At 48.9% G+C, this 18,666-nt stretch overlaps 1 protein-coding gene across 1 annotated transcript; it reads right to left on the bottom strand.

The window, feature by feature from the left end:
* Positions 1–7,599: 7,599 nt before the first annotated feature.
* On the bottom strand, positions 7,600–8,541 carry LOC142251744 (olfactory receptor 6C74-like). The gene has a single exon (XM_075324796.1). The coding sequence runs from the start codon at positions 8,539–8,541 to the stop codon at positions 7,600–7,602; it is 942 nt and encodes a 313-aa protein (XP_075180911.1).
* Positions 8,542–18,666: the final 10,125 nt, after the last annotated feature.

Genomic DNA, 18,666 nt, shown 5'->3' with positions numbered 1-18,666 from the left:
AATGGGACATTCTGCGCCAATGGGATGGGAAATCGACGTCCCTCGACAGGACTGTCTCCCTCTCTCAGACTGCCAAGGACTCTCTACGTTGGTGGCTTCTCCCCAACTCATTGTCACAGGGAAAGTCGTTCCTTCCCCCGTCCTGGGCAGTGGTCACGACAGATGCGAGCCTATCAGGGTGGGGAGCGGTGTTTCTCCACCACAGGGCTCAGGGGACGTGGACTCAGGAAGAGTCCACCTTGCAGATCAATGTTCTGGAAATCAGAGCAATCTATCTTGCCCTGCGAGCCTTCCAACAATGGCTGGAAGGCAAGCAGATTCGGATTCAGTCGGACAATTCCACGGCGGTGGCGTACATCAACCACCAAGGGGGAACACGCAGTCGCCAAGCTTTTCAAGAAGTCCAGCGGATTTTGACGTGGGTGGAAAGCAGAGCGTCCACCATATCTGCAGTTCACATCCCAGGCGTGGAAAACTGGGAAGCGGACTTTCTCAGTCGCCAGGGCATGGACGCAGGAGAATGGTCCCTTCACCCGGACGTGTTTCAACAGATCTGTTACCGCTGGGGGTCGCCGGACGTCGATCTGATGGCGTCACGGCACAACAACAAGGTCCCAGTTTTCATGGCACGGTCTCACGATCACCGAGCGCTGGCGGCAGACGCCTTGGTTCAGGATTGGTCGCAGTTCCGACTCCCCTATGTGTTCCCACCTCTAGCATTGTTACCCAGAGTTCTCCGGAAAATCAAGTCCGACTGCCAGCGAGCCATACTCGTCGCTCCAAATTGGCCAAGAAGGTCGTGGTACCCGGATCTGTGGCATCTCACGGTAGGCCAACCGTGGGCACTACCAGACCGTCCAGATCTGCTGTCTCAAGGGCCGTTTTTCCATCTGAATTCTGCGGCCCTGAACCTGACTGTGTGGCCATTGAGTCCTGGATCCTAGCGGCCTCAGGTTTGTCTCAGGGAGTTGTTGCCACAATGAGACAGGCTAGAAAACCATCCTCAGCTAAGATCTATCACAGGACGTGGAAGATATTCTTAGCGTGGTGCTTGGCTCAAGGGTTTTCTCCCTGGCCATTTGCATTGCCAATTTTTCTTTCCTTCCTGCAGTCTGGGTTGGAAAAAGGTTTGTCCCTTAGCTCGCTTAAGGGTCAAGTCTCCGCGTTATCCGTATTCTTTCAGAAGCGCTTGGCACAGCTTTCTAAAGTACGCACGTTTCTCCAAGGAGTTTGTCATATCGTTCCTCCTTACAGACGGCCATTGGAACCCTGGGATCTGAACAAGGTTCTCCTTGCTCTTCAAAAGCCGCCTTTCGAGCCCTTGAAAGAGGTTCCCCTTTCTCGGCGTTCACAAAAGGTAGTTTTTCTTGTAGCGGTCACATCTCTTCGAAGAGTGTCCGAGCTGGCGGCGTTATCTTGCAAATCTCCCTTCCTGGTGTTTCACCAAGACAAGGTAGTACTGCGTCCAATTCCAGAGTTTTCTCCCAAGGTGGTTTCTTCCTTTCATCTCAATCAGGATATCACTTTGCCATCTTTGTGTCCGCATCCAGTTCACCAATTTGAAAAGGGTTTACATCTGTTGGACCTGGTGAGAGCACTCAGGATTTACATTTCTCGCACGGCGCCTCTACGCCGTTCGGATGCGCTCTTTGTCCTAGTCGCTGGTCAGCATAAGGGATCGCAAGCTTCCAAATCCACCCTGGCGCGGTGGATTAAGGAACCAATTCTTCACGCATACCGTTCTGCTGGGCTTCAGATTCCATCTGGACTGAAGGCCCATTCTACCAGAGCCGTTGGTGCGTCCTGGGCGTTGAGGCATCAGGCTACGGCTCAGCAAGTGTGCCAGGCGGCTACCTGGTCGAGTCTGCACACATTTACCAAACACTATCAAGTGCATACCTACGCTTCGGCAGACGCCAGCCTAGGTAGACGGGTCCTTCAGGCGGCGGTGGCCCACCTGTAGGAAGAGGCTGTATGACAGCCCGTTCATGTGGTATCTTTTTACCCACCCAGGGACTGCTTTTGGACGTCCCACTGTCTGGGTCTCCCAATTAGGAGCGAAAAAGAAGAAGAGAATTTTGTTTACTTACCGTAAATTCCTTTTCTTCTAGCTCCAATTGGGAGACCCAGCACCCGCCCTATCTGTTTTTAGGGTTTCGTTTTTTCGGGTGCACATGTTGTTCACGTTGTTTCTTAAGTTCTCCGATCTAGTTATCGGATTGAATTTGGTTTTGAAACTGTTATTGGCTTTCCTCCTTCTTGCTTTGGTACTAAAACTGAGGAATCCGTACTCCTACGGGAGGGTGTATAGCCAGAAGGGGAGGGGCCTTACACTTTTAAGTGTAGTTCTTTGTGCGGCCTCCAGAGGCAGTAGCTATACACCCCACTACACACTGTCTGGGTCTCCCAATTGGAGCTAGAAGAAAAGGAATTTACGGTAAGTAAACAAAATTCCCTTCTTTTTGGCATTCTGCCGGTGGAGGATTTCCAGGAAAGAGCTCTGCAACGCTGGGAGACCTAAGGCAGGGAATCTGGAGGACACACGCTCCGCTTTTTAGCAGTCGGTAAGCCACACACCGGTCACCCGGTGCTGGTCCCCTCAGGGTGCCGGAATAGATACTATATATTTATATATTTCTGTTCGGTCGGGCTGTATACCCTTTCCCATATACCCTCAGTGATCACTCTCCTAGGAGACAACAGCATGTCGTCCACAAGGAGCAAGGGTGCCAAGGCACAGGGTTATTTTGCGACCTGTAGCTCTTGTGCGGCTATGTTACCTGCGGGTTCCACCTACCCTCACTGTGAGCAATGCTCAACCCCTGTTTTGCTTGCTCAGCCGGAGCCTCGGTCACTAGTGGGCCCCTCGGCTCAGGTAGACCCCCCTGCTCTCCCTGTCCAGGCGGCAGGGACAGAGTTTGCCGTTTTTGCTGAAAAACTCTGAGTCACTCTCACAATCCATGGCTCAGTCTATGGACAAATGGTCTGCCAAGCTGCTTGAAGCTTTGCAGTCCAGACCGGTCCTTACACAGGCCCCGGGCCCTGTTGGATCGTCGCCTCCAGGCCCCTCTCTGTCCGCGCCGCAGCGCGTTCCCAGGGGGGGCCCTAGGTCTCACGTGGAGGACTCCTGCCCGGACCACAGTCCCAGACCGGCTAAGCGGGCCCGCTGGGAATCTTCCCCGACTTCTTCACGCTGCTCGGGTTCCCAGCTTGAGGACTCTCTGGAGGACGAGGCGGACGTCGCAGCTCAGGGCTCTGACCCTGACGTTGCTCTCAATCTTGATACACCTGAAGGGGACGCCATAGTAAATGACCTTATCTCGTCCATCAACCAGGTGTTGGATATATCTCCCCCGCCGCCACCTGTAGAGGAGTCGACTTCTCAGCAGGAGAAACACCAGTTTCGGTTCCCTAAACGTACACGGAGTGCGTTTTTCGATCACTCTAACTTCAGAGATGCTGTCCAGAAGCCCAGAGCGGTTCCGGACAAGCGCTTTACTAAGCGCCTTACTGACACACGTTACCCCTTCCCCTCTGACGTAGTTAAGGGTTGGGCTCAATGTCCCAAGGTGGATCCCCCCAGTCTCTAGATTGGCGGCTAGATCTGTGGTATCGGTTGCAGATGGCTCATCGCTAAAGGATGCCACGGACAGGCAGATAGAGCTCCTGGTGAAATCCATCTATGAAGCCACGGGCGCGTCTTTTGCCCCGGCTTTTGCAGCCGTGTGGGCACTCCAAGCTATCTCAGCTTGTCTGGCTGAGATTAATGCGCTCACACGTAATTCTGCTCCGCAGGTTGCGTCTTTGACTTCTCAGGCGTCAGCTTTTTCTTCCTACGCCATGAACGCAGTTCTAGACTCTGCTAGCCGTACAGCGGTGGCATCCGCTAACTCTGTGGCAGTCCGCAGGGCCATGTGGCTGCGCGAATGGAAGGCAGACTCGGCTTCCAAGAGGTTCTTAACCGGTTTGCCGTTTTCTGGCGACCGCTTGTTTGGCGAACGATTGGATGAGATTATTAAGGAATCCAAGGGAAAGGACTCCTCCTTACCCCAGTCCAAACCGAAGAGACCTCAGCAACGGAAAATACAATCGAGGTTTCGGTCCTTTCGTCCCTCCGCCAAGCCTCAATCCTCTTCGTCCAGCAGGCCGGAGAAAGGCCAGAGGAACTCCTATGCGTGGCAGGCTAAGCCACGCCCCCAAAAACCCGCCGGAGGCAATGCCTCCAAGGCGGCCTCTTCATGACTCTCGGCATCCCCAAACCGCATCCTCGGTCGGTGGCAGGCTCTCCCGCTTTTGCGACGCCTGGTGGCCACATGTTCAAGACCGATGGGTGAGAGACATTCTGTCTCACGGTTACAGGATAGAGTTCAGCTCTCGTCCCCCGACTCGTTTCTTCAGAACCTCTCCGCCCTCCGAGCGAGCCGATGCACTTTTTCAGGCGGTGAACGCTCTGAAGACAGAAGGAGTTGTGATCCCTATTTCCCCCCAGGAACATGGTCGCGGCTTTTACTCCAACTTGTTTGTGGTGCCAAAGAAGGACGGCTCGTTCTGTCCCGTTCTGGACCTCAAACTGCTCAACAGACATGTGAGCACCAGACGGTTTCGGATTGAATCTCTCCGCTCGGTCATCGCTTCGATGTCACAAGGAGACTTCCTAGCATCGATCGACATCAAGGATGCTTATCTCCATGTGCCGATCGCATCCGAACATCAACGCTTTTTGCGTTTCGCCATCGGGGACGAACACCTTCATCCCGGGTGTAGAAAACTGGGAAGCAGATTTTCTCAGTCATCAGGGCATGGACGCGGGGGAATGGTCTCTTCACCCAGACGTGATTCGAGAGATCTGTCGCCGCTGGGGAACGCCGGACGTCGACCTCATGGCATCACGGCACAACAACAAAGTCCCGGCATTCATGGCCCGGTCTCAAGATCACAGAGCTCTGGCGGTGGACGCATTAGTTCAGGATTGGTCGCAGTTTCGACTGCCTTATGTATTTCCTCCTCTGGCGATGCTGCCCAGAGTGCTGCGCAAAATCAGGTCCGACTGTCGTCGCGCCATTCTCGTCGCTCCAGATTGGCCGAGGCGGTCGTGGTACCCGGATCTGTGGCATCTCACGGTGGGTCAACTGTGGGCGCTTCCAGACCGCCCAGACTTGCTGTCACAAGGGCCGTTTTTCCACCTGAATTCTGTGGCCCTTGAGTCCTGGCTCCTAGCGTCCTCAGGGTTATCTCAAGATGTCATTGCCACCATGAGACAGGCCAGGAAACCAACGTCCGCCAAGATCTATCACAGGTCTTGGAGGATTTTCTTATCCTGGTGCTCTGATAAGGGTTTTACTCCCTGGCCTTTTGCCTTACCCACTTTTCTTTCATTCCTTCAATCCGGAACGGACAAGGGGTTGTCTCTCGGCTCTCTCAAGGGACAAGTATCGGCGCTATCCGTATTTTTTCAAAAGCGTCTAGCCAGGCTTCCGCAGGTCCGCACGTTCCTGCAGGGAGTTTGCCACATAGTCCCACCTTACAAGCGTCCGCTGGAACCCTGGGATCTTAACAGGGTGCTAACGGCTCTTCAGAAACCACCTTTCAAGCCGCTGCGGGATGTCTCTTTATCACGTCTTTCGCAGAAGGTGGCATTTCTAGTGGCAGTTACATCGCTCCGTAGAGTGTCGGAGCTGGCAGCGCTGTCATGCAAAGCCCCCTTCCTGGTTTTTCACCAGGATAAGGTGGTTCTGCGTCCTGTTCCGGAATTTCTCCCTAAGGTGGTATCTCCTTTTCATCTCAATCAGGATATCTCCTTACCTTCATTTTGCCCTAATCCAATTCACCAATGTGAAAAGGATTTGCACTCATTAGATCTGGTGAGAGCACTCCGGCTCTACGTGTCTCGCACGGCGCCCCTGCGCCGTTCAGATGCGCTCTTTGTCCTTGTCGCTGGCCAGCGTAAGGGTTTGCAGGCTTCCAAGTCAACCTTGGCTCGGTGGATCAAGGAACCGGTTCTTGAAGCCTACCGTTCTTCTGGGCTTCCGCTTCCTTTGGGGCTGAAAGCCCATTCTACCAGAGCCGTGGGTGCGTCCTGGGCATTGCGGCACCGGGCTACGGCTCAGCAGGTGTGTCAGGCAGCTACCTGGTCTAGTCTGCACACTTTCACGAAACACTATCAGGTGCATACCTATGCTTCGGCAGACGCCAGTCTAGGTAGGCGAGTCCTTCAGGCGGCGGTTGCCCACCTGTAAGAGGGGGTCGTTTTCGGCTCTTTTTATCGAGGTATTCTTTTACCCACCCAGGGACTGCTTTTGGACGTCCCAATTGTCTGGGTCTCCCAATGGAGCGACAAAGAAGGGAATTTTATTTACTTACCGTAAATTCCTTTTCTTCTAGCTCCTATTGGGAGACCCAGCACCCGCCCCTGTTCCCTTCGGGCTGTTTGTTCTTTTGTGTACACATGTTGTTCATGTTGAATGGTTCTTTTGGTTCATGGTTTTCAGTTCTCCGAACATCCTTCGGATTGAATTTACCTTAGACCAATTTATAAGTTTCCTCCTTCCTGCTTTTGCACCAAAACTGAGGAGCCCGTGATGCACGGGAGGGTGTATAGGCAGAGGGGAGGGGTTACACTTTTTAAAGTGTAATACTTTGTGTGGCCTCCAGAGGCAGAAGCTATACACCCAATTGTCTGGGTCTCCCAATAGGAGCTAGAAGAAAAGGAATTTACGGTAAGTAAACAAAATTCCCTTCTTTTGTGTTTTTGTTTGTTTGGTTTTTTTTTTTGTTATTTTATACATTTTAACCCCCCCCCCATAACTTTGTAAAAGACCTTTTTGTGGGAGGTTATTTTAAATATTAGAGCCTTTTTATTTTTATCTTGTTTCCCCTGTAACTGGGGTTGGTGTATTAACCCAAGTTACCGGAGAAAAGCATCCTCCTGACAGCACAGCAGATTTGTCAGGGTCCCATATGACTCAGCAATTCTTGTTCCGTCCCTATACACAGTGATTACATGATGCTGTGTATAAAGGAGGATGTGCCATCAGCACATTCTATTCCTGCACACACTTCTTTAGTGATGGAGAAGGCAGAGACTGTAATAAACTGTGTCTGCCTTCTCCATAGGAACTTTGGCTTTCTCTGACAGCCAGATTCCGGCTTCTGTATCTACACAATCGCTTGTAGCCGTGCTCATAACATCCGTGTATAGTAGAAGACCTAACGCCCGGATGATTAAAGGCTATATAGTCTTGTTACTGGCCGATGAGCGCTTGTGAATTGATCAATTTGTACTGGGCTCCTCAATATGACAAGTATAGTCTTTAGCAGTAATGCACTCATATATTCGGTCTTCAGGATTGTTTTCACACTTTGCAGTCTTCCATCTGTTCATATAGCTACATCATACCACGGTGCAAAAAAAGCTTGCAAAAAAAAAAAAATTGGGGGGGGGGGGGGTTGTGGCCATTTTTCAAGACTCGTAACATTTTCATTTTTCGGTCGATGGAGCCGTGTGATGGCTTGTTTATTGCGGGGCGAGAAAAAGTATTTATTGCTTCCAACTTGCGCCGTACATATACGCCGGATGTTGTGAAGGGGTTAAAATGTAAATTATTTCTTCTTTTCACAGAATTTCAACGTTCGTCGTAGGGCTGATTTGACATCTTTATTTTTTAAGCTGTAGATCAGTGGGTTCATCATGGGGGCAATGGCCGTGTTAAACAGAGAGAAGATGAGGTTGGAGCCCATGTTGTTCCCGGAAACTGTTACTATATATTGTAAGACGATGGAAGAATAGAAGATCACCACCACCGTGATGTGCGAGGAACACGTGTAGAAGGCTTTACGTCTGCCGGCGCTCGAGCTGATCCTTAAAATGCAGGAGATGATGAAGACGTAAGACATTGTAGTGAAGAAGAGTAAAATAAAAATGTTTACGTTGCCAAAAATTAGAATGTAAAGGTCCAAAATAGAAGTGTCGCTACACGTGATGTCTCGGATGGGCAAAACGTCACAAAAATAATGATCAATTTCCTTCGAAATATAACAAGTGAAGCTTGAAATGAACATAAGAGTCGGAACCATCTCAATGAACCCAAAACCCCAACTGATGGACGCCAGAAGACCACAGAGCCTCCGACTCATGACCGTGTGGTAATGTAGAGGCCTACAGATGGCCACATAACGATCAAAACTCATGGCGGCTAAAATGGAGAGCTCGTTACTGGTTAATGAACAGAAAATATATGCCTGGCTCATACAGGCCACGGCAGAAACCATTTGGTTCTGAGTTGTGAAGGCCACAAAAATGTTCTGTAGCGTCGTAGTCGAGCAAGATATATCGATCATGGACAAGTTGGAGAGGAAGAAGTACATGGGGGTGTGCAGGTGACGATCAAGGCAGACCAGTAGGATAATGGTCAGGTTTCCACCAAGAGAAATGAGATAGATGAGAAGGACCAGAAGGAAGATGAAAACTTGTACTTCAGGAACATCTGAGACTCCTTTAAGTCTGAAGCCTCCTGCTATGGTGGTCTGGTTAATGGGACTCATTGATGGACTTGGTTTTCTTTACTGTAAAAGTATAAATGCAGAAATCCAACTCATCTGTACGAATTCATAGTAGAGGTGAGCAACTATGTTTCAATAATTTATTTTAAAAATTTCAATAAAATCACATAACCATCAGATAAAAGTTCAAAGAAAATAAAAAGTCCTAATAAAGAAAGGGAAATAAAAAGCCTGGAAGATCTTATGAACGATTATCAAGAAATCTAGAACATCTCAAGGTGAGAAATTAGATTTAGGCTGCCCTGTGAACCAGTCCTCTGACGTAACCGGTCTTCACTTTTGTGTCTGGCATCCTGGCCCTGAGTCCTGCGTCGGTCATGCATGGCTCTCCGTCCGTCCTGCGTCGGTCATGCACGGCTCTCCGTCCGTCCTGCGTCGGTCATGCACGGCTCTCCGTCCGTCCTGCGTCGGTCATGCACGGCTCTCCGTCCGTCCTGCGTCGGTCATGCACGGCTCTCCGTCCGTCCTGCGTCGGTCATGCACGGCTCTCCGTCCGTCCTGCGTCGGTCATGCACGGCTCTCCGTCTGTCCTGCGTCGGCCATGCACGGCTCTCCGTCCGTCCTGCGTCGGCCAGGCACGGCTCTCCGTCCGTCCTGCGTCGGTCAGGCACGGCTCTCCGTCCGTCCTGCGTCGGTCACGCACGGCTCTCCGTCCGTCCTGCGTCGGTCACGCACGGCTCTCCGTCCGTCCTGCGTCGGTCACGCACGGCTCTCCGTCCGTCCTGCGTCGGTCACGCACGGCTCTCCGTCCGTCCTGCGTCGGTCACGCACGGCTCTCCGTCCGTCCTGCGTCGGTCACGCACGGCTCTCCGTCCGTCCTGCGTCGGTCACGCACGGCTCTCCGTCCGTCCTGCGTCGGTCACGCACGGCTCTCCGTCCGTCCTGCGTCGGTCACGCACGGCTCTCCGTCTGTCCTGCGTCGGCCACGCACGGCTCTCCGTCCGTCCTGCGTCGGTCATGCACGGCTCTTCGTCCGTCCTGCGTCGGTCATCCACGGCTCTCCGTCCTGACTCGGTCATCCACGGCTTTCTGTACTGTGTTCAGCATCCTCTGCCCTGCATTCGACATCCGCGGCCCTGTGTCCGGCTTCCTAGGCCCTGCATTCAGCATCCGTGGTCCTGCATCCTCGGTCCTGTGTCCTGCATACTGCTTCCTCGGCCCTGCATCCGACATCCCCGTCCCTGTGTCCGCGTCCGGCATCCTCATCCCTGTGTCCTGCATCTGGCATCCTCGGTTCTCGGTTCTGCGTCCGGCATCCTTGGCCCTGTGTCCTGCGTCCGGCATCCTCTGCCCTGAATCTGGCATCCTTGGCTCTCCGTCCTGCATCTGGCATCCTCAGCCCTGCATCCGGCCTCCCTGGCCCTGTGTTCTGCATCTGGCATTGTTGGCCCTGCAACCGGGGTTCTCCACCCTGTGTCCTATGTCTGGCATCCTTTGCTCTCCGTTCTGTGTCCGGCATCCTCGGCCCTGCGTCCGGCATCCTACCTATTCAGCCCGGTGTCTGACATCTTTGGCGCTATGTCCTACACATCCTGCATCTGGCATCCATAACCCTGCGTCCAGTATCCTTGGCTCACTATTCTGCATCCGGCACACTCGGTCCTGCGTCCTTGAGCGCCTCTAGGTCTTACTAGGCTCTGTGACCTCATGGCGCCATGTGTGGTTAGTCCCATCATGATGTTGCAGGAACTAGTAAGTGTAGGAGTTGCCTAACATGCTGGAGGCTGAGCACATAGGTGGCTGACGTATAGGATTGGACCAGACCAAGGCAGCGCAAATGAAATTGCTCATGTTCAAGAGTAGAATAAAAATGTAACTACAACCATTTTTCCCGGCTTTGCTCCGTCTTACTGGCCTTGAGGTGAAAAACCGGAATAGACCTAAGATGGCCATTAGAGAGGAACTTTTAAATTTTGCAGCCTACTTCTTCAGCATCTTTCACCCATTCAAATTAATGTGAAAAATGCTCGTATGTTATGCAGCGTTTTTCCCGCGAATGCTCCAGTTTTTGCTGTAGAAAAATCAGCAAATGCTCAACGTCTTCACATAACCTTCCACTCTGAGGCTCCTAGGATTGTACTCAACACTTTTCGAGCTCATTAACACCAATAAAGACCAAGTTTGGACCGAATGTCAACAGTTTTTCATCCGAGATTTTTTTTTTTTTTTTTTTTATTTATTTTTTAATTTTTTTTACTCACCCATGGATTTGCATTGCTGATTTTGATCCGACAGTCGCATCAAAATTGGACATGTCTCTGTGATTTTGCACAGAACACAGAGTCTATGAAAAGTCACAGACTCCATTCACTATTGTAGGTACGAGTGCTATCTATGGAAACCATCTTAGTAATGTCCAAGTGACCTCAGCATACAGTATAGGGATATGGGTGAACAGAGGGTATCCGTTTATCACTGTTCTGCCATCACACACTATTTGTAACGTTTATTCAGTGCTTTAACGCTTTCTCTCCTATATACAATTAGGAGCTGTGATGTCCTCTCACTTTCCAGATTCCCCATAAAATACCTGCTGCATTCCCTGCCTTTGCTTTTACACAGGCTCCAATAGTTACTCCTGATTGACTGTGCTTTACCCTCTGATGCTGCCCCATTGTGTCGATCACAAACGTCACACACCGCCACCCATTTATAAAGTATCTGCTATCCCATGGCTAGACAAAAAGACTGACGGCACTCCCAACATGGAGTCCAAACAGTTGCAAAACTGAACATGACATAATTAAAAAAAAAATAAAAAAAAAAAAAAAAAAGACTTCCGGCTCCTGCGCTGATCATGTAGGACACAGGACGCCTTAGCTCTGTCATTCCCTGCAGCTCTGACATATATACCGGACAACCCACCAGCCTCCCCCGCTCCATACCACCGGTGAGTGAAGTTGCTACATGCAGGGAAGCTCATGGGGAGCCGTGGAGATCATCACTTGAAACAGCGCGAACTTCGCTCTCCCCCTCCCTCTCAAGATCTGGCAGCGTGATAAAGATGGCGCCGGAGCCTTCCCTGCACTAAAATCAGATCTGTACACAGAGAGCAGGACACAGCTGACAGCTTACCTTGCACTCACTCCCCCAGCACTAAACAGTTAACCGGCAGTAGAATAATAAATCTCCTGGAGTCCTGATAAGATATCAGCAGCAAACAACGCTACTGACAAGTTCTGCAAAGAGCAGAGTAAGGCTATGTGCACACGCTGCGTTTTTTTGACGCTGCGTTTTTGTGCGTTTTTGGCCGCTAAAAACGCACAAAAACGCACCTGCGTCGAAAAAACGCGGCAAAAAACGCACGCGTTTTGCCGCGATTTGGTGCGTTTTTTTGCTGCGTTTTGCTGCGTTTTTGCTCACTGCGTCCTTATGCGTTTTTTATCAGTGAACAAAAAAAAAAAAGGTCTGATGTCATTTCCTTCTTCAATGTGTTCTTCATTCTCCACTAGTGTATGCAGAAGAGCAGACAGCTGCAGAACTACAAGGCTCAGCATACTCCATCCAATAGTGTATGCAGGACAGCAGACAGCAGCTGTCGAACTACAAGGCTCAGCATCCTCCATCCAATAGTGTATGCAGGAGAGCAGACAGCAGCTGTCGAACTACAAGGCTCAGCATCCTCCTTCCAGGACTGTATGCAGGATTTCTTTGTCCCCCCCAAAAAAAAAAAAATGACGTGGGCTTCGCCATATTTTTGTATGCTAGCCGGGTACAGCAGGCAGGTACGGGCTGCCCCCAACCCCCAGCTGCCTATTTGTACCCGGCTGGGAACCAAAAATATAGGGAAGCCCTTTTTTTTTTAAATTATTTCATGAATTTCATGAAATAATTTAAAAAAAAAAATGACGTGAGCTTCGCCCCATTTTTGAGTCCAGCCGGGTACAACTAGGCAGCTGGGGATTGGAATCCACAGTGCAGGGTGCCCATGATTTCTGGGCACCCCCGCTGTGAATTGCAGTCCCGCAGCCACCCCAGAAAATGGCGCTTTCATAGAAGCGCCATCTTCTGGCGCTGTATCCAACTCTTCCGGCTGCCCTGATGCCGGGTGGCTAGCCAGGTAATAATGGAGTTAGGGCTAGCTGTATATTATCAGCTAGCCCTAAGCCCGAAATTCATGGTGTCATGCCAATATTAGACATGGCCACCATGAATTTCTAGTAAAGATAAAAAAAAAACACAACACAGAAAAATATTTTTTTTAGAAATAAAACACAACACAATTAGTGACTCCATCTTTATTGAAATAAACCCCCCTCCGCAGTAATCCTGGGTCAGGGTCCCGCGCCGTCCAATCAGGATCCAATATCATCTGATCGGTTTGCTGGAAGGCAAAGCGATCAGATGATGTGTCAGGATCAAGTGCCTGAATCCCATCACACATCAGCTGATTGCATAAACGCCGATTATACAATCAGCAGATGCATCAGTAGAAAAAAAAAAAATAATACTCACTTATGTGCTGAATTACCGGCAGCTCCCGGAGCGATGGGGCGGGAGTCTGATCCTGTCCGATCGCTGCAGCAGCTGCCGGTAATCAGGGATGAAGTCTCCTGACGCATCCGCTGATACCGGCCGGGCGCCCGCGTCAGCCCGAGACTCGATCAGCTGATGCGTCAGGTGACTGCATCAGGTGATCCATCGCCAGGTCCTGCAAGCAAGGTCCTGCCCCGGGGAGACTGCACACAGCCGGAGCGGGGGTGGCGATACCGTGAGAGGAGATGGGAGCGGGCATGGCACCGGGAGTCTGCAGACAGGTGAGTATAACTTTTTTTTTTTTTTTATTCTACTGTTAACTTTTGTTTTCGCAGCCGCTTCCACCTCCTGCCTGTACATGGCGCCGCACGGCAGCATACATGCCCAGGACGGGAGGTGGAAGCGACGGTGACGGTACCGGGAGGATTCACGCTTCTGTATATACTGACAGAAGGAATCCTCTTCCTGTACACGTCACTTTACTACCCACCTCCTGCGCTTATAGCTGCGTTTTTGGTCTTAGAAACGCACCAAAACGCAGCTATTTGCGTTTCTCATTGCGTCTTTCAACATCCCATTGAACTCAATGGATGAAAAGCGCAGTGAAAAACGCGGGAATAATTGACATGCTGCGTTTTTGTGGTCACCACAAAAACGCAGCTGAAAAAAAACGCTATGTGGGGACAGCAAAAATGAAAACTCATAGACTTTGCTGGGGAAGCAAAGTCATGCAGTTTTGAGGCCAAAAACGCACCCGAAAAACGCGCAAAAACGCCGAGAAAAACGCACCGTGTGCACATAGCCTTAAAAAGCCGGGAATCCCTGGGCCCTTCCCCCATTGCTGTCCAGACCTGTGCTGAATCTCTAGGCATACAGAATCAGTGCAAAGCTCTGGAGAAAGTGAAAGAAGCTGAAGGAGGGAAGTTTAAACATACATCCCTGCAAAGTTTCAGGACAGTGAAAATTCATATAACTCTGGCAGGGGGGAGAAAGGGGTGAAAGTGAGAATAAACAAAAGGGGGAGCAGAATCAAGATTTGTCTGACAACCCACACTAAATCAGTGTCAAAACTTACGTCCCTTCATTCACTATTTGATGGAAAGATACCTGCTGCGCAGCAGCTCCAAAACACAAAATCCTCATACATCCAGCGTACAGTGTGAAAAAAAGATTGTGACTGCCCATACAGAATTAAGTGTCCCTCGATCACTTGAAAATACTCATCAGATGGAGATGGAGGATTCCCCGGGGACCCCGGATGTATTCAAAACAGTGGAGGGTATGGATTATAAGCGTCTGGCTGATGAAGTCGCCAATCGTTTGCTACCTGACATCTCCGCTACAATTAAAGCATCAATAGCAAAAGCTCTCAGTGCCATACAGAACCAACTTGATGAGACGGTGGAACAGGTTGCGGCTATGGAAACCAAAATGTCGACGTTAGAGGAGGACTTCAGCTCTGACCACACTACAGTCATGCGTCTGGCCAGGGAGAATCTGACCCTGAGGGACCGTGTGGACGATCTGGAGAACCGCTCCAGAAGAAGCAATTTGCGCATTGTCGGCCTGCCTGAAACATACCCGGTTGGTGAGCTACGTACATTGTGTGAATCCACTATTCCTACAACCCTGGGAGTAGCAGGAAGGAGAAAAGTGGAAAGGGTGCACCGCATTGGTCCGCCAAGGAGAGGTGATGAGAGTGAAAATAACAGACGCCCAAGACAAGTCATAATGAAATACTTGGACTTCTCCGATAAACAGGAAATATTACAGGCATACAAGAAATTGAAACATCCCTTGGAGGTGAAAGGCTCGCGCATCTTGCTCTTCGAGGATTTTTCTGCGGAGGTCACACGACAGCGGAGGGCATTCTCATACATATGCTCTGCCTTATTTAAGAGAAATATACGCTTCCAGTTAAAGTACCCGGCAACGTTGATTATCAGACATCAGGATGGATCCTACAATTCTTTCTCAAGTCCAAAGGAGGCAGAGGCCTTTATTGAGCGTATCAGCAGTCCTCGTGACCTCAGGAATTCTCCAGGACAAGGGCGCAATGACTCACTGAACCAGAGAGTGACCAAAGGGAGCTCTGTGAAGCTCGCTACAGCTTCCCCGAAGGACCGGAGACAACAAAACAAGGAACTTAAGGGAACCTGAGACAAATAGACAAATGTCGGATGTGTAAAGTTCAAGGTGGGACACCTGTTTTTGATTTAGGCTGGAGAAGCCGCAGTGGAAAAAGTTCAAGAAATCTGAGGCGGAGGAAAGGAAAGAGAACCTTTTTTTTTTTTTTTTTTTTTCCTTCTCTCTTTCTTTGTAGGTGGGACAGTCCTTTATATTGGTTAAATGCTATATGCTATACAAGTATAAGGTTGACTGAGCTTGGAAAATGATCAGAAAAAAGTGAAGTCTGAGTATTATGGTATAGTTGGGGGGGGAGGGGAGGGAGATGTTTGAAATGTTTGGGGATTTTGGATTCAAGTGAAGTAGCAAAGATTTTACACAGAGTTATTATTATTACTACTACTCTCACTATTGCAAGTGAGCACTATGTTCAATTGTCTAATTGGTTGAATTTTTTTGGGCAAGGGAGGGCAGCAAAAACATGGTAAACGAAAGGCAGGATTTCCATTTATTGCATGTGCTTTATGAGAATAGTCACCTGGAATGTTAAGGGGTTACGTTCCCCCCAAAAAAGAATTAAGATATTACGCCACCTTAATCGCCTCAAACCGGACATTGCGCTCCTTCAGGAAACTCATCTGGAAGGTTCAGACATGCAGAGGATGGGGAAATTGTGGGTTGGACGAGTCTATGGGCCATCTTCAGTTAAAAGGAAAGCAGGGGTTATTACATTAGTAAGTAGGAGATTACAACATCAAGTCCTGGAAACATATGCGGACACGGAAGGTAGGGTTCAGATGGTCTCAGTGGAGATACCTGGAGGAATTTATAAAATCTTTAATATTTATGCCCCGAACGAAAACAACAAATCATTCTTTCAACGACTTGAGGCCAAAATTTTAGAACATGCCCATTTTAATCTAATAATTGGGGGGGATTTCAACTCGGTGGTATCTGTGCTAGAGGACAGGAAAAATGCTAAAGGCCCCCCAAATGTCCATGATAAAGTTATGCGTCCTCTGTTAAATGCCACGGCCTTATGGGATGCGTGGAGACTACTGCACCCTCAGGATAGGGAATTTACGCACTATTCACATGCTAATAGCTCCTGGTGTCGCATTGACTACTTTCTTATTTCAGGGAACCTGGTACGTGCGCTCCCCTCAGCTACTATCCAGGATTTGGTGATTTCTGACCATGCCCCGGTGGTGCTAGACCTAGCAAACATTTATCCCAGAGGAACGGACTATCTGTGGAGATATCCTTCCTTCCTTAAAGATAACGAAGATTTTTCCTTGAAATTAAAGGGATGGTGGACGGAATTTATGGTACATAATGATCAACATAAAGACACACCTATGTTATTATGGGACACGGCGAAGGCAGTATTACGGGGCAGAACGATAGCACATGTTTCCTATTTGAAGAAAAAGGCTCATCTTAAATTTACTGAAACCTCCCATAAATTGAGGGAAGCATATACTTCTTTTCAAAAGCATCCTGATAGGGACCATAGAGATAGATGGGTAATAGCCCAAAGAGCTTTTAATGGGTGGGCGGAAAAACGGGAACAAATGGCTAGGTCAATGCAAGAAGCTACATTACATCGCTTTGGAAATAAAGCAGGGAAAATACTGGCCAACTTAGCGAAAAATAGGATTATAACTCAGGGACCCATGCAAATAAAAAATCAAAAGGGGGAGATACACAAAAACCCTAAGACAATAATTGAGACTTTAGGCACGTATTATAGAAACCTTTATTCGTCGGAAAAGCGAGACAAATTTCCTGATAATAATCTTTTATCTAAAGTGACACTACCTCGACTCACAGAAGAGCATCGCACTTTTCTGAATGCCAAAATTACGGGGGAAGAAGTATTGGGGACAATCAACTCCATGCATAATTATAAAGCCCCTGGCCCTGACGGATTTACGGGAGAATTCTATAAAACAGTAAAGGAAGAGATCTTACCTACATTACTAGAGCTGTATAATAGCATACTAGACGGTAATGCGTCTTTCCAAAATAATAACCGGGCATATATAAAATTGATCCCTAAACAGGGGAAGGACCCGAAGGATCCGGGTTCGTATAGGCCCATATCACTTATCAACCTAGATATGAAGATAATGTCAAAGATTATGGCAAATCGTCTAGCTATAATTCTTCCCCAACTGATTTCCCCAGCACAGGCCGGTTTCATTCAGAAAAGATCAGGGACACTAAATATTAGAAAAGTTCTTCTTGTCCTGGATAGGGTTAACCTTCGGCCTCTGAAAGGAGAATCTCCCGCTTTGCTTACAATAGATGCCGAGAAAGCCTTTGACAATATTGAGTGGTCATGGCTTTATAGAGTTCTAGATGAAATGCGTTTTTCGGGGTCATTTTATACCTACATTAGAGAAATTTACACAAATCCGAAGGCTCAAGTTTACATTCCAGGATATCTGTCAGCCCCTTTTCCGTTACTGAAAGGAACCAGACAGGGTTGCCCCCTTTCCCCATTACTTTTTAATCTGGCTCTGGAACCATTGGTACGATTGTTATCTACACATAGCACCTTCCAGGGTATTTCTGTAAATAATAGACAAATTCAGTCAGCTTTTTTTGCGGATGACATTTTGCTTTTCCTTTCGAATCCAGCTCAGCAGGTCCCCGAGATTTTACAAATTTTGCGAGAGTTTGGAGCGTACTCAGGCTTCAAGATTAATGCGTCAAAGTGCGAGCTCCTATACCTGGGAGGGACAAATGTTCAAACACGGGAGCAGAACCCTTTTGAAGGAATTACAGTGGCTAAGTCATATATCACATACCTGGGAGTTAAAATAGGTAAGGTTCCGGCAACCCTTTATAGTCTAAACTATCCACCCCTTCTGAGCCAAATAGAGCAAGATCTTAAAAGATGGCACAACCTTCCATTGAACCTAATCGGTAGAGTCCACCTAATTAAGATGATGTCGATATCAAAATTAATGTATCATCTTCAAACACTTCCCCTGCTTCTCAAGCATAAAGATATTGTCCAGCTAAATAGAGCTTTTTCACACTTCATTTGGAGGGGGAAACGCCCTCGTATAGGGCTTAAGAAGTTGATGGCATCTAAGGTTCATGGAGGTCTGAGTTTGCCGAACATTCGGGGTTACAATATAGCCTGTTTGACTAGATATATATTGGATTGGATTAAAGGCTCTAGGCATTATTCAGCGTTGGAGCTTGAGAGAGACTATGCACAACCTTGGGATCTGGTGGCATTACTTCATACTAGGCAGGCTAATCTCCCAGTGAAAATCAAGCACTCTTCCTTATTTAAAGACACGATTGCAGCGTGGAAGGCGTTGAGGAAAAACTACAAACTTCCCCATAAAATATCCAAATACTTGCCTATATGGGGGAATCCAGAGTTTGTGCAGGGGACAAGCAATAAGCTGTTTGAAGAGTGGAAGGTGCGGGGTATAAGGACTGTTGCTCATCTCTTGCACACCTCAGAACCTAGATGGTTGA

The sequence above is a fragment of the Anomaloglossus baeobatrachus genome, chromosome 9 (assembly GCF_048569485.1).
Source record: "Anomaloglossus baeobatrachus isolate aAnoBae1 chromosome 9, aAnoBae1.hap1, whole genome shotgun sequence".
Taxonomy (NCBI): domain Eukaryota; kingdom Metazoa; phylum Chordata; class Amphibia; order Anura; family Aromobatidae; genus Anomaloglossus; species Anomaloglossus baeobatrachus.
This window is presented reverse-complemented; position numbering and strand designations above follow the sequence as displayed.

What these genes read in the sequence shown, in the direction of transcription:
- LOC142251744 (XM_075324796.1), bottom strand. Translation starts at nt 8,541, where the DNA reads ATGAGTCCCATTAACCAGACCACCATAGCAGGAGGCTTCAGACTTAAA.